This window comes from Thalassophryne amazonica, chromosome 21, assembly GCF_902500255.1.
Source record: "Thalassophryne amazonica chromosome 21, fThaAma1.1, whole genome shotgun sequence".
NCBI classification, from domain to species: Eukaryota; Metazoa; Chordata; class Actinopteri; order Batrachoidiformes; family Batrachoididae; genus Thalassophryne; species Thalassophryne amazonica.
Window position 1 is genome coordinate 20,497,753 of NC_047123.1, and position 12,718 is coordinate 20,510,470.

Below are 12,718 nucleotides of genomic sequence, written 5' to 3' on the forward strand. Positions count from 1 at the left end.
CGAGCATGCAGATGAGCTTCCCTGAGACGGTTTCTGACAGTTTGTGCAGAAATTCTTTGGTTATGCAAACCGATTGTTCCAGCAGCTGTCCGAGTGGCTGGTCTCAGACGATCTTGGAGGTGAACATGCTGGATGTGGAGGTCCTGGGCTGGTGTGGTTACATGTGGTCTGCGGTTGTGAGGCTGGTTGGATGTACTGCCAAATTCTCTGAAACGCCTTTGGAGACGGCTTATGGTAGAGACATGAACATTCAATACACGAGCAACAGCTCTGGGTGACATTCCTGCTGTCAGCATGCCAATTGCACGCTCCCTCAAATCTTGTGACATCTGTGGCATTGTGCTGTGTGATAAAACTGCACCTTTCAGAGTGGCCTTTTATTGTGGACAGTCTAAGGCACACCTGTGCACTAATCATGGTGTCTAATCAGCATCTTGATATGGCACACCTGTGAGGTGGGATGGATTATCTCAGCAAAGGAGAAGTGCTCACTATCACAGATTTAGACTGGTTTGTGAACAATATTTGAGGGAAATGGTGATATTGTGTATGTGGAAAAAGTTTTAGATCTTTGAGTTCATCTCATACAAAATGGGAGCAAAACCAAAAGTGTTGTGTTTATATTTTTGTTGAGTGTATAATGTGATGTCCCACATTTAATAGACCGATAGCGCCTACCTGAGGGAAGAAGCTCAACAGGTCCCTGGCGGGATGCAGGAGGTCTTTAGTAATAGCCAAAGACTGAGACTTAAGCCTTTTTTGTAAATGTCCTCAGGACAGACAGTTCCACACCAATAGTCCTACTGGCTGAATGAACCACTCTATTCAAACCACCAATAATAATGAGAAAGGATCTTGTAATAAAAAGAAAAACTTCACATGAAAAGTTGCATATTATATGAGCGAAGCTTGCTCTTATGGTAGACGAAGGCACATACCGAAAATGGCACAAAAAAAAATCTGCCCAGTGGGGAAAAGGCCACAAACCGGACAACATTGCTGTAAAAAGCCACAAACTGATGGCAGACGAAGCCACAAACCGGAAATGACATGGTGAGATGCTGAAGAGCTTCGCTCATTCATGTCTGTGGCATATACATATGAATATAGTTCTGATTGTTTTTTTTTAACCAATGTGGCAGTGATGCACTTCCATACACTTGTTTCAAGAGGAACTGATTGGGGGAAAAAAAACTTTCTTTAAAATATCCAATATGGCCACATCCTGACATTTTGCTAGGTTTCACTCTAAGTGAACTCAAACGTCATACAGGGATGATGTAATTGTCAGCCCTTCCTTGCGGATGTATGAGCTCGAACAGACTTTCCATCTAGTTGTGCGTTTCTTTCGAGCTTATTAAGGGTTTTTTACTGTAGCATGTGCGCGTTTCATGCAGGTGCTGGGCGTTTGAAATTTGGAGCTATTTATTCAAGTCACAACAGTTTAGTTCAAATGAGCTAATAATAGTGTCCAGTAATAATTTTCCACGAGACGCAGCTACGGCTGCTCCGACTGCGCCTGGAAGCAGCGTGTGGAATAAACCATTCTGCACACAGGGGTGTTAGAGTTTCACATAAAGACAAATACAGCGTTTTATAATGCATTACGATAGAGGTAACAACAATATTAATACTACATTATCGAGAAAGTGTTTTTTTTCTATGTGCAAGTAATTCCCATCTTGATACAGTGCGTTTAATCGCCTTTAAAGGGAACGGAATTCCCCCTCGGGAGGAGCTTGGACGAGTCGGATGAAAGCCGAGCTGTGTGCCACATCTTCCACTAAATGATAAAACCGGAGGCAAAAAAGAACCTGGTTCAAAACGACGTCTGCACCTTTGTAGCTCATTTTATTCGCTAAACTGACGCTCCTCTTAATTACTAATTTAAAAAACGCAGGAGTGTTTGTTTATCACAGGTCAGGTTAAGTTAACGGGGTTTTTGGTGACGAAAGTGGCGAACCCGCAGCAAAGACTAGCCAACTTCATACATCTCTAAAGCGGTAAGTTTTCACCAATTTGTGAATAAAGTATTTAGAATATAAGTGTATTTATTGCTCCGGTGGAGTCTCAGCAGCTTACGCGGGACGAAAAAGGCTATTACAAGGGATACACCCATCGTTCAACATCATATTGTGAGAAAAAGTTTCAGAACATAGACTAGTCCAAGGCAGCATCTTTAAAAGACGTTTCATCAATTAATCAGCGCCCAAATGTATTTAATTCTATTCAAAACGCATTGGCAGATTTAATGCAGTACTGTACCCTATATTTATATAGATTTTTTTGTTTTTCTTTCATTAGCATGACAGTATAAATGCTAAATTAGAAATTTCCAAGTGTTAATAAAAATCTTAAGTTTGTCTGCTAAAATAAGTAGAATACGATTCACGATTCTGCAAAAATAATTGATAAAAATAATTGATAAAGTATCAATTGATCACATTTATGTTCGGATTGCTCACCCAAAACAATTCAGTTTTATCAGTAAAGAAAGCTAACACTCTTTATTGTGATTATTTCATATTTAGAAGTTTTTGGGGATTTTGGCTGCAGCCTTGATTTTAAGAAACATACCTGAGATTACTGAGACACCTGAGACAATACTATTTTAGAAAAAGCAAAAATAAGCAAGTCATACACGTTATCGCCATTTTAAACATGTTTATTAATCTGTGCAGTTTGGAAGAAGATCACAAATGCTTTTGTCATATTTAGGGACAATACATCGATCCATTCATCCGTCCATGTATGTATGTATGTATATGAATGTGCTACTTTTGTCAAAATCAACAGAAAAATAGAGCACAAATGAAATTTTGTGGTTCGTTACAGGTGCAGTACTGTGCAAAAAATCTAAACCGTGACAAAAAAATGCTGCAAAATAATGAAAGCATCTAAATATCAGATAATTAGCTGTAAAGTAATTTAAGACAAAATATATGTCTTTGTTGACATTCCTTTATTATTATATCACTTATTTATTTTAGAGAATGCAATTTGTACACTACAACATAAAAACACCTTCGACTGGTGCAAAAAAAACATCAACACTTCCATTGTGAATGATGCTTCTACGCTAAAAAGCAATTTCGACAACAAAACAAGACTTGTTTTAGGGTTTGCATTAATTATTGTTTTTCAGTGCCTCACATTTTCTCAAATAACAGCAGCGCTGTCAGACTGGATGCTTTGATTCTCCACTCGTCCACAGTTTTAAAAGAAATCAAATTCATAATGGCATAAAAGAAAAAGCCACATTTGAGAAAGCAGAAGCAGAGAACAGTGGACTTATTCTGTCAGGTTTTTTTTTAATTCACACGTAGTTTAATGTGTTTTATCACAGACCCACATGCTTGCATCTCTTGAATCTTCACATACTGTATTTCTTACTTTGTGTGCTCCAGATTGATAGTTCCACCGCCTCCATCTCTTAAGATCTACCACTACTATCCTGTTGCCTTGACTACTGGTGTATCAAGGGACCTCATCCATATCCACTGTATTTTGTCTGACAATAGTTTAGAACGAGCAGTCTGAAGCAGCGGTGAAAGTGAGATGAACCGAAGAGCTCATTTTCTCTCGTTCCTTCCCCTGACACTCAACTAACTCCTGTCCCGCTTGATGTTGTCGTACTAGTGTACAGCCACTGCACAGCTTGCCGCTTGTGTCAAGCCAGTGGAAGTGCGCTTTCTTTCCACACCACCTGACTGTTTGCAGCTTGATGAATCCACATTTATGATTGTAGGAAATCCGTGTGACCTCTCTGGCATCACGACATCCACAGTGAGAGAAAACCTGTAAATTCTCACACTACTTCTACTATTACTGCTACTTTAGTTGTTGCTTTTCTTGCCAGTCATTAGACATTTTGTGTCCTCCTTTACATTTAAAAGCTGATTTTGACACATATCTTAATTTTTTTTTGTTGTCAAACCACTAATTGACAAAGGTGGAAAACCATGGATTCAGTGAGTAAAAGTTCTACTTTGACCTGCACATCTAAAAATGAGCGATTATCTCAGCTACCTACCTAAAGAGTTGAACTAATTAGAATCAGCTGGTTGAGTGGGTGGATGGAACAAATATGTGGTAGGACCTTTACTCACTGAAGCTGGGGTTTTCCACCTCTGAGGGGATGTGTAGTTTAGACCTTTGTCAAAGTTGAACAAATCCATTCATTTGAATTTTGGGTTAACAACATTATTGTTCCGATGTGTATCCTCTTCCAATTGTATATTAAAATATACGTTCTCATTTGTAGAATCCAAGTTAGCAATCAGTCCTCTGAGTGCTTTACTGACCTTTGATGATTGAATCTTTTTCTGAGAAATTACTTTTAAAAAAATTATTTTAGGAATAGCAAGGAATTCTTACCAGTGGTTGGAGTAACTGTCCATGAGTTAATCTGCCACATGCTCAAAATAGATATTAAGGTGATGTAAGCGGTGGATCGAGTATTTAAGAATATGCTGATATATTGGGATTCTGTTCGTGTAAACCCGAGAAGTGACCCAAGAACGTGATAGTGAGCTCTGGTTCTCAGAAAATGCTTTATTGATGGCAGAAGTCAGAGAAGAATGACCAGCATGGCAGGAAGACAAGTGCGCCTGGCAAGCCATACACCAAAAAATAACTGCGCTAAACACAAATATTAATGTAGTATACTATATCTACTCTTATTAAATGGCTGTGGGATATTTTCCCATATCAGACCGGTTACCATGACAGTTGGTCCACAATGCGTATTTTTGTTACAAACCAGGAAGCTAAAAACATGATTAGAAAAACAAGTCGGACATGAACATAATCCATAAATATCTAAACAGCATCGAAAAAAACACACAGATTGAAAGCTTACCAGCTAACAAATGGATCAGACCCCTGTATTTTTCGCATGGACCTCGCTGATGCTCAGCCCGTACTAATACCTCAGTCTGATATTTCCCCATACACACCTCACACTCGGTTAATTCTTTAATATTATTCTCATCAGCTACCAAAGCTGACGTCAGTGTTAGCAGGTTGATAGAATCACTGTCTTTAAATCAGCACCTCAACAGCAATGAGGGAGGATTTTGTTGGACCCACAAAGTACACGATTTGGCTGAGAAAGGCCTATTTGATAAAAGTTCCATTTGAAAAGGTGATAAGCCACAGATGCACAAATGAATGGAAAGACGCTCTGTAGGTCTGGGCGATCGGGAGGTCTGGGCGGCATTGCTTGAGCTGCTGCCCCCGCGACCCAACTCCGGATAAAGCGGAAGTAAATGGATGGATGGATGGACGTTCTGTGTTGCAGTCAGTGCCTCACGTTTACAACAATGTGATGCCTTCAGCTATACTAATGGAAGAGTTGGTCTTTTACTTTATGTGTGTACTTCAATAGTCCACTAAGTCCATCATTTTGATGAAACTTTGCCATTTGATGCATCATGTGAAGTTGGCTACCTCTGTGTCATAGAGTTTAATTGTTTGTTTTGTAGCCTAGAGTGGAAGTCGTGGTTATGACATCATCTGCAACAAAAGTCTCTGGGCAGGGTATCGTTAGCAAATTGTTAGCCTCCACCCTGAGCATAACAAGGCCCCATTGCTGGCTCGGTGCCATGCCTGAAGGGGAGATACATGCTGTATGAAAGCCTCGAGCCTCTGCGTAACTGTCTCATTAGACAGGGAACCCACTGGAAAAATAGACCATGCTGGGACAGCTATGGGGGCTGGGACGAACGTGGCAGGGCGACAAGCCAGAGGCTGTTGCTTTGTAATTGTGAGGGAATTACAAGCACCAAATGTGGAAATATATTCTCAAGGAGCTGCTGTGCTTCAAGCTACAATCAAACTGAGTTTGCTTCAGGAACTTGCGAAGCACCCACATCAGTTGGGACAAGCAGGCCTCGATTCCTCCGAAATAGAAGTTATTATGGTTCTAAGGTTAGTTCTAACTATTGGTACTGATTTTTCTGCACATATTCTACTGCAGTGAGGAGAAAGGAGAGCTGACCATATAAAGCCCCCAGCTGGAAGAGCTCATAAAAAGATCTTGCACATGATGAATGCAGGGCACCATGCATGTAAACGTGCATGCATGGTGCACGTTTACATTTTAAGGAGCACAGATAGTCTCTGCAAAGGATGTTTTTTTTTTTTTAATCTGTCTCTTCTGAATAAAGCAACATCTAAAGAGGTTGTTCCGAGGATCCATCTCCAGCAAGGCCCAAAATGTCCTGGATCGACCCCACAAGCAGGGGAAAGCAGGGGTCAGGCGCGCTTCCACAACATCCTTTTGGAAGTTTTAATTTATTCCTCGTGTTCTTTCAAACATCACACCAGAACTATTCACAACTCTTCCAGGACTGAGTCCTCAATCTCTTGTGGTTTACTGTGTTGGAGGAATACAAAAACAACGCCCATATTTATGTCCGCTCCAGCTGTGCGTGCACGCCAAGCTGTCCTGCAAATGTCCATGTGGCGCAGTGTCAACAAGACACTTCCTCATCCTGTTGGATGCTAGCATGGAAGGACTGTAGAGTCAGACGGGCTGGGTTTGTGTGTGTGTGTGTGTGTGTGTGTGTGTGTGTGTGTGTGTGTGTGTGTGTGTGTGTGTGTGTGTGTGTGTGTGTGTGTTGTCGCTTGGTTAAAGCGTATTGGATTCTCAACTATGATAGCGTCGGTTTTGTGCATCTGCTTGGCAGCGTTTAGGCCACAACAAACAATTATTTTGCTTGCAGTTTAATATGCTGATTATTATCTGCATCAGATGACACAGAATGAGCAGAAGTCTGATCGTCTATTTATGTGAATGACAGGAGAATATCTCAGAAAGTGTTTGATGAGTTTCAACAAAACTTTGAAGACAGGTGAGGACAGAGAAAGGCTGATTAAATTCAGATCTGCTTCTATTTTTAAAAAATCTAATTCTGTGACATTTCAAGCTTAGTTTTACATTGAGGACCTCTGTTGGTTGGCAGCACAAATAATGTTGGGCTATTATTATACTTGCAGAGGCACTGTGAGGTTACTTTTGTAGCGATTGATCAATTAATCTGTGATACATCAGAAAGCACTGCTCTTTAAAAGTCCCAGTCTTTCTATTTTTGCATCAAAATAAATGAACAAATAAATGATTTTGTTTGAACAAATTCTACAGCCTTCAGAGTGAGGTTTTAAGGGTTTTCGGGGGGTTCTTAAGGTTCTTGGGTTCTTTAAGGGTTCTTTCTTGCCTTGTGATTTCATAAAGATCTCCTTTAAGTCTAAACTACAAAATTAACTAATTGATCGCAAAATAATGTGAGCCAATCAGCAAATTTTCACTTTTAATAAGCTTGGGCAAGACAAAATATGGTATTTCTGCTTGATAAATTACTTAAAAAGACATGGCAGTTATCAAAAGTTGTGGATTAATTGTATTACTGTCAATCAAATTATTGATTACTAATAATTTTGCCACTAACAGACTTGATCCAAAGCAGAATCTGTCACGTCTTTCTCATGATTTCATAAACAAGCTTATTAAAAAAACTAATTATTTCAGAAATTCTATTATTATTATTTTATGAAACTTATTACTTTATTCGTTTCAGGTCAATAAGAAAACTATGGTGGTGAGCTCATACTGTCTGGATGCATTGATTTCTTTTCTCAGGCTCTTTTCTGTCCAGGAGTATCATGGTGAAAAGTTCTTCTCAACTGCTCTTTTCCTCAAACCTTCTGTGCTCAGCTCATGTAATTATAGGAAATAAAGCCTCCCTAATAAATGGATAATCACCTAACTCGCACTCTGCAGCTGTTCTATCGCTTTTGTAACACAGGATTTGATTTCAGTAACCAAACAAAGAACATACATTTTCTCTCTCTCTCAAATTCATTTTCCTTCACAGAAGAGCGGAGGTGTTATTCAGGATGATTATTATGTAATTTTCCCACTGGTATTAGAAAACAGCTTACCTAGTATAGCTGGAAATACTTTTTCCTTCTGTGTGTCATACTTTTTGCATATTAGTTCTTTCTGCCTACCCCCACACATCTTTTATTTTATTTTATTTTTTTTTTCATCCCTCCCACTCCCATGCACCCACATAGCGGTCAGACAAAATGATGAGTTTGGTTGAAAAGGGCTTTTTTTATGGCCTTATATTAAAATACATCAAACTTAATAATGGGGAGCTTGGTGGCCACCAAAGCTAGACTTTAGAAATATATACAGTTAAGGGTCCTTAGGCAAGACCCCGAATGTGACAAACGCCTCTAACCATGAGCATGAGACATAAAACTAAAGCCACATCAGCTCAGATGTTGCCCAGGTTAACAAGGTCCATGTCAAGTGTTGGGGAACCAGGACAATCTGATGGAAAAAGGGCTAATGAAACTCAACATTCGTGGACACGAATGTCTCCAAGACAGTTATAAGTACCGTGGTATCCCACAGGACAACAGGCGCCACAATGAAGAAGCCAGGAGGAAAGCCACAGCCAAGTACCTGCACAGATAGATGCCTCAGATGTCAAGACATATAAGCTCACAACATGTGGAGGGTTTCACCCAAAGTCCAGCACCCTGAGACTGTACAATCAGCAAAAAGAAGGGTGCTGGGGGGTCAGAGTACGTCAAGAGGGACAAATTGCTAATTAAGTACCTCTTGACAGCAAAAGACAGAGGGTGGTCAAGAGGAAGAGGAGGTGTCATGAAAGATCAGACCGCTCTATTGGATGTACCACCAGCAGATAGAGGGGATGGCTCACGTCAAGAAATCCTACTAGTGCCTCAGCACAGAGATTCTGATTATGGTAAAACAAGAACAGGCCCTGAGCACCAGGTCCATATAACCAGGGGTCTTTGTATAGATATTCTGTAGGACTGCATTTATATAGCGCTATTCCATCTGCATCAGACGCTCAAAGCACTTTACAATATGCCTCACATTCACTCTGATGTCAGGGTGCTGCCATACAAGATGCTTGCTACACACCGGGAGCAAATAGGGGATTAAGGACCTTGCCCAAGGGCTATTGGTGACTTTCCGGTCAGTTTGGGATTTGAACCAAGGATCTTCTGGTCTCAAGCCCAACGCTTAACCACTAGACCATCACCTCCCCTAAAGAATTGATACACTTTTATAGAATTTTTGGACAGATTTTGGAAAATTTGTGTGTATATTTCACCAAGTATAAAGCACAGAGAAATCATTCCTTGTGCTGTGCTGATAGCGGCGTAGGACTTGGACATTAAAATTATAGTTGAGTGGGTGGGTGAGTGGGTTAATCTATTCCAGCCAACTTGTGCAGAAAACAATAACTCAAAAACAGTAAATGCTATGATCTTGTAACTGACCACATTCAAGAAGCCATGAAGTGGTTAGTTGGTGGTTAACTTTGATGCCCCAGAACAACTGAAAGAGCATCATTGTTTTGCACATGTAATATCCCAGTAGGTGGCAGATGTGTCTGGATGCTGGTTGAATACTGGAAAATTACAAACGGCTGGACAATTTGTGTCTGTTGGCAGATTTTAAGCTGCCAGATGTAGCGGGAAACATGATGCCCACTCTGTGGGCAAATACAGCATGAAATAAACGTCAGAATGGGGAAATAAAACCACCATTAAAGAATAGATAGAATGTGTGGCTGGGATGATACCAGAAACCGTTATGTTGGTACTGGAAATTTGTGATGGCAAACTCAAACATTATGGAAACTTATTTTGGAATGTTGTTCAAAAGTCCATATGAAGAAGAACGCATTGAACAGTGGCACCTGTTAGATCAGTCACAAATATGCATCCATATAAAATTATCAATGTCACATTTAAATGCTACATGTGTGCACAAGTAGCATGTGCTTTCTTTGTTAGCATGTGGCATTCTGGAGTTGCACTGTAGCTTTAATGGCTAATTTCAATAAATTCTAAAATACTTGATAACACTTGATATAAACTCTCGATTTTTAATCTTTGATTTCCCTAAAAAATGAGGTTACCGCAAACAAGGAACGCTATTACTTATACTCCAATGTGCACTCAGTTTGGTACAATTACCCTCAAACTAAAGGCTTCTCTACAAACCCATCATTTTTGCTTTCAAATACAGTTTGATGGAGAGAAAGGCAAGAACATCATTATTGGGAAGCTTGCAGGCTCGTGTCCCATCCAGCACTATAATGTGGTTTAGTTTGTTATTGTGCTCCTCGTTCTCAGTCATGAATACTTGTGTATCCATAAACAGATTTTGCTGATTTATAACCATGGAAACATCATTTGGACAGATACAGGAGGCAGCGGTGAATAGGCCAGGTGGCCACATGCCTCCTTCCAGCTTTTAAAATTTTTTATAGCCTTGATTACCGTAAGAGCTTTAAATAAATCATTTTTAATGTAAAGGTTTTGAGTGTTATTGGGGGGAATGTCTGGCTTTCTCAGGAGCAACAGTCTGACCTTTTAGAAAGTGGCTTTATTGAGAATTACAATGCCCCACAATACTTGTTCTTCCACCATGTAGTGAAGGATCAATAAATTATCACCATGCCAGGGAACTAATACCGTATCCACGGAGACCAGGATGCCCCCCACCCTCCCACAGATGCATACCCAGCCCCACCAACAGATGCTCACGTCCTCTCTTTCGTTTTCCACATGCAGATGTTTTCACACCTTCTCCACGTTTAGTGATGACACAGCGCCGCCTTAATTAATCATTCATGATGTTCACGGAAGGATTGTTGGTCTCCTGCAGGAGCAGAGGAAGCCGTAAGGAGCTCGTCGGCACCAGCACAGAGCGGTGCATCATGGGGAAACAGAACAGCAAGCTACGGCCTGAGGTGCTGAACGACCTGCGAGAGAATACCGAGTTCACTGACCACGAGCTGCAGGAGTGGTACCGTGGCTTCCTCAAGGACTGTCCCACTGGCCACCTGACCGTGGAGGAGTTCAAGAAGATATACGCCAACTTCTTCCCCTACGGCGACGCCTCAAAGTTTGCCGAGCACGTCTTCCGCACTTTTTGACACCAACAGCGACGCCACCATGACTTCGGGAGTTTATCATCGCCTTAAGCGTGACGTCCCGGGGCGGGCTGGAGCAGAAGCTGCGGTGGGCCTTCAGCATGTACGACCTGGACGGCAACGGGTACATCAGCCGGGCAGAAATGCTGGAGATAGTCCAGGTGGGTCCATACAACTCCTAATACAGGATACTTGTTGTTTTCGAAGAGACAAGAAAATGATGATAGCTTTTAGGTGTGTGCGTAGGGGTGTTGTCAGGGAGGGGAATGTGCCTTGCTCAAAGACACTGACACTTACTGTAGCTCTGTTGGGCACAACTCACTCTGTAATTGCTATTGGGAAAAAAGCGATTTTTGTTGTGAACATGACAACTTACAAAAATACATGGTGGTGAACAATTCATGGTAGATACTTCTTACTTACACCATAAGGACCCATTGGGTTGTAGAAGAGTTGATTAGATTTTAAGATTGCTTGGTTAAAATTACGTTGCATGATTCTCCCTCATTTAAACAGTTTCAGTGTCTTGCTCAACATTTGAGCTTTCAACTACGGTATAGAGTGAAAACAATAACTTGCTAACAATAAAAGGTGGACACTTGAGATCTAGACCAGTGGTGCCCTCTGTAGTGTTGATCAGGTTACACTTTCTGCTTGTTTGGTGTTAACAGTAGCGTCTGTATTCAGAGCGTATTTATTTTATTGTGACATAAGCAGGATCACACATAGGTGAGTTCTGTCAAACAAACCCCCTTTTTTTCATGTCAGCCACAGTTAAGTTACCAGCTGTAGTCACAAACAGGAAGTTTAGGAAGAGGCCTCGGACAAAACATGAAACACGACGAGCAGATTTGGAATTTTCAGCACTGATTTTTGACCCTGTGTTGATTTCACAAAACCCAAAAATAGATGAAAACATATACACCAAAATGGTAAATGGACTGCATTTACATAGCGCTTTTCCATCTGCATCAGACACTCAAAGCGCTTTACAATTATGCCTCACATTCACCCCGATGTCAGGGTGCTGCCATACAAGGTGCTCACTACACACCGGGAGCAATAGGGGATTAAAGGCCTTGCCCGCGGGCCCTTAGTGATTTTCCAGTCAGGTGGGGATTTGAACCCATGATCTTCTGGACTCAAGCCCAACACCTCAACCACTAGACCATCACCAAATTCTTTGAGTATTTTTTTTCTGCCGTAAAAAAACAAGCAGTTTAAACAAATTGCTGTAACCCCAATACCGCCATGATATCCACACTCACGATCGAACCATCTGATCACAACTGGAGATCTGATTTGTAAACTTTACATCGACATGAAAATTTTCGGCTTTGCAAACTTGGGAGGAACATGCGGCGATTCGAGCGTCCTGTTTATGTTCTTGCAGTATTTTTAGCGCGCACTCTCTGAAGGCAGTTTTAAGCTTCGTGTCATTTCCAGATCTAAAGAATATTTTCTTCTCACATTTCGGATGCAGCCTGCCCTTTCAGGTTTTGTTTTCCCCCCCTTTTTCCTTATCGGTGCTGCTATATTTACTCTTCCAATGTGGTGAGCCGAGCAGCCTGCAGGGCCATATCAATATTGGCTCAGTCCATTGTGCACGTGGATACAAATGAATGTGTGTGTGTGGGGGATTGAAGTGCCATTTCTTTTGTTGGCGGAGAAGCCTTTCTGTTTTCCCAGCCTCTCTTTCATTAAGGCCGCAGAGCGACCGTGAGATG

General features: G+C 41.1%; 2 protein-coding genes across 2 annotated transcripts in view; one reads left to right on the forward strand and one right to left on the reverse strand.

Annotated features, from left to right (window-relative positions):
* The window catches only part of LOC117503581 (apolipoprotein B-100-like), a 30,894-nt gene extending 20,120 nt beyond the window's left edge, over nucleotides 1-10,774 (reverse strand). Inside the window, 1 exon segment of the mRNA XM_034162839.1 lies at nucleotides 10,700-10,774. Within this exon segment, the coding sequence (XP_034018730.1) occupies nucleotides 10,700-10,774 (75 nt within the window).
* On the forward strand, nucleotides 1,777-11,173 carry LOC117503582 (hippocalcin-like protein 1). The gene is given in 4 exon segments (XM_034162840.1): nucleotides 1,777-2,003; nucleotides 10,702-10,988; nucleotides 10,990-11,015; nucleotides 11,017-11,173. Coding segments are annotated over 3 exon segments (396 nt in total). The 5' UTR covers nucleotides 1,777-2,003; nucleotides 10,702-10,775.
* Nucleotides 11,174-12,718: the final 1,545 nt, after the last annotated feature.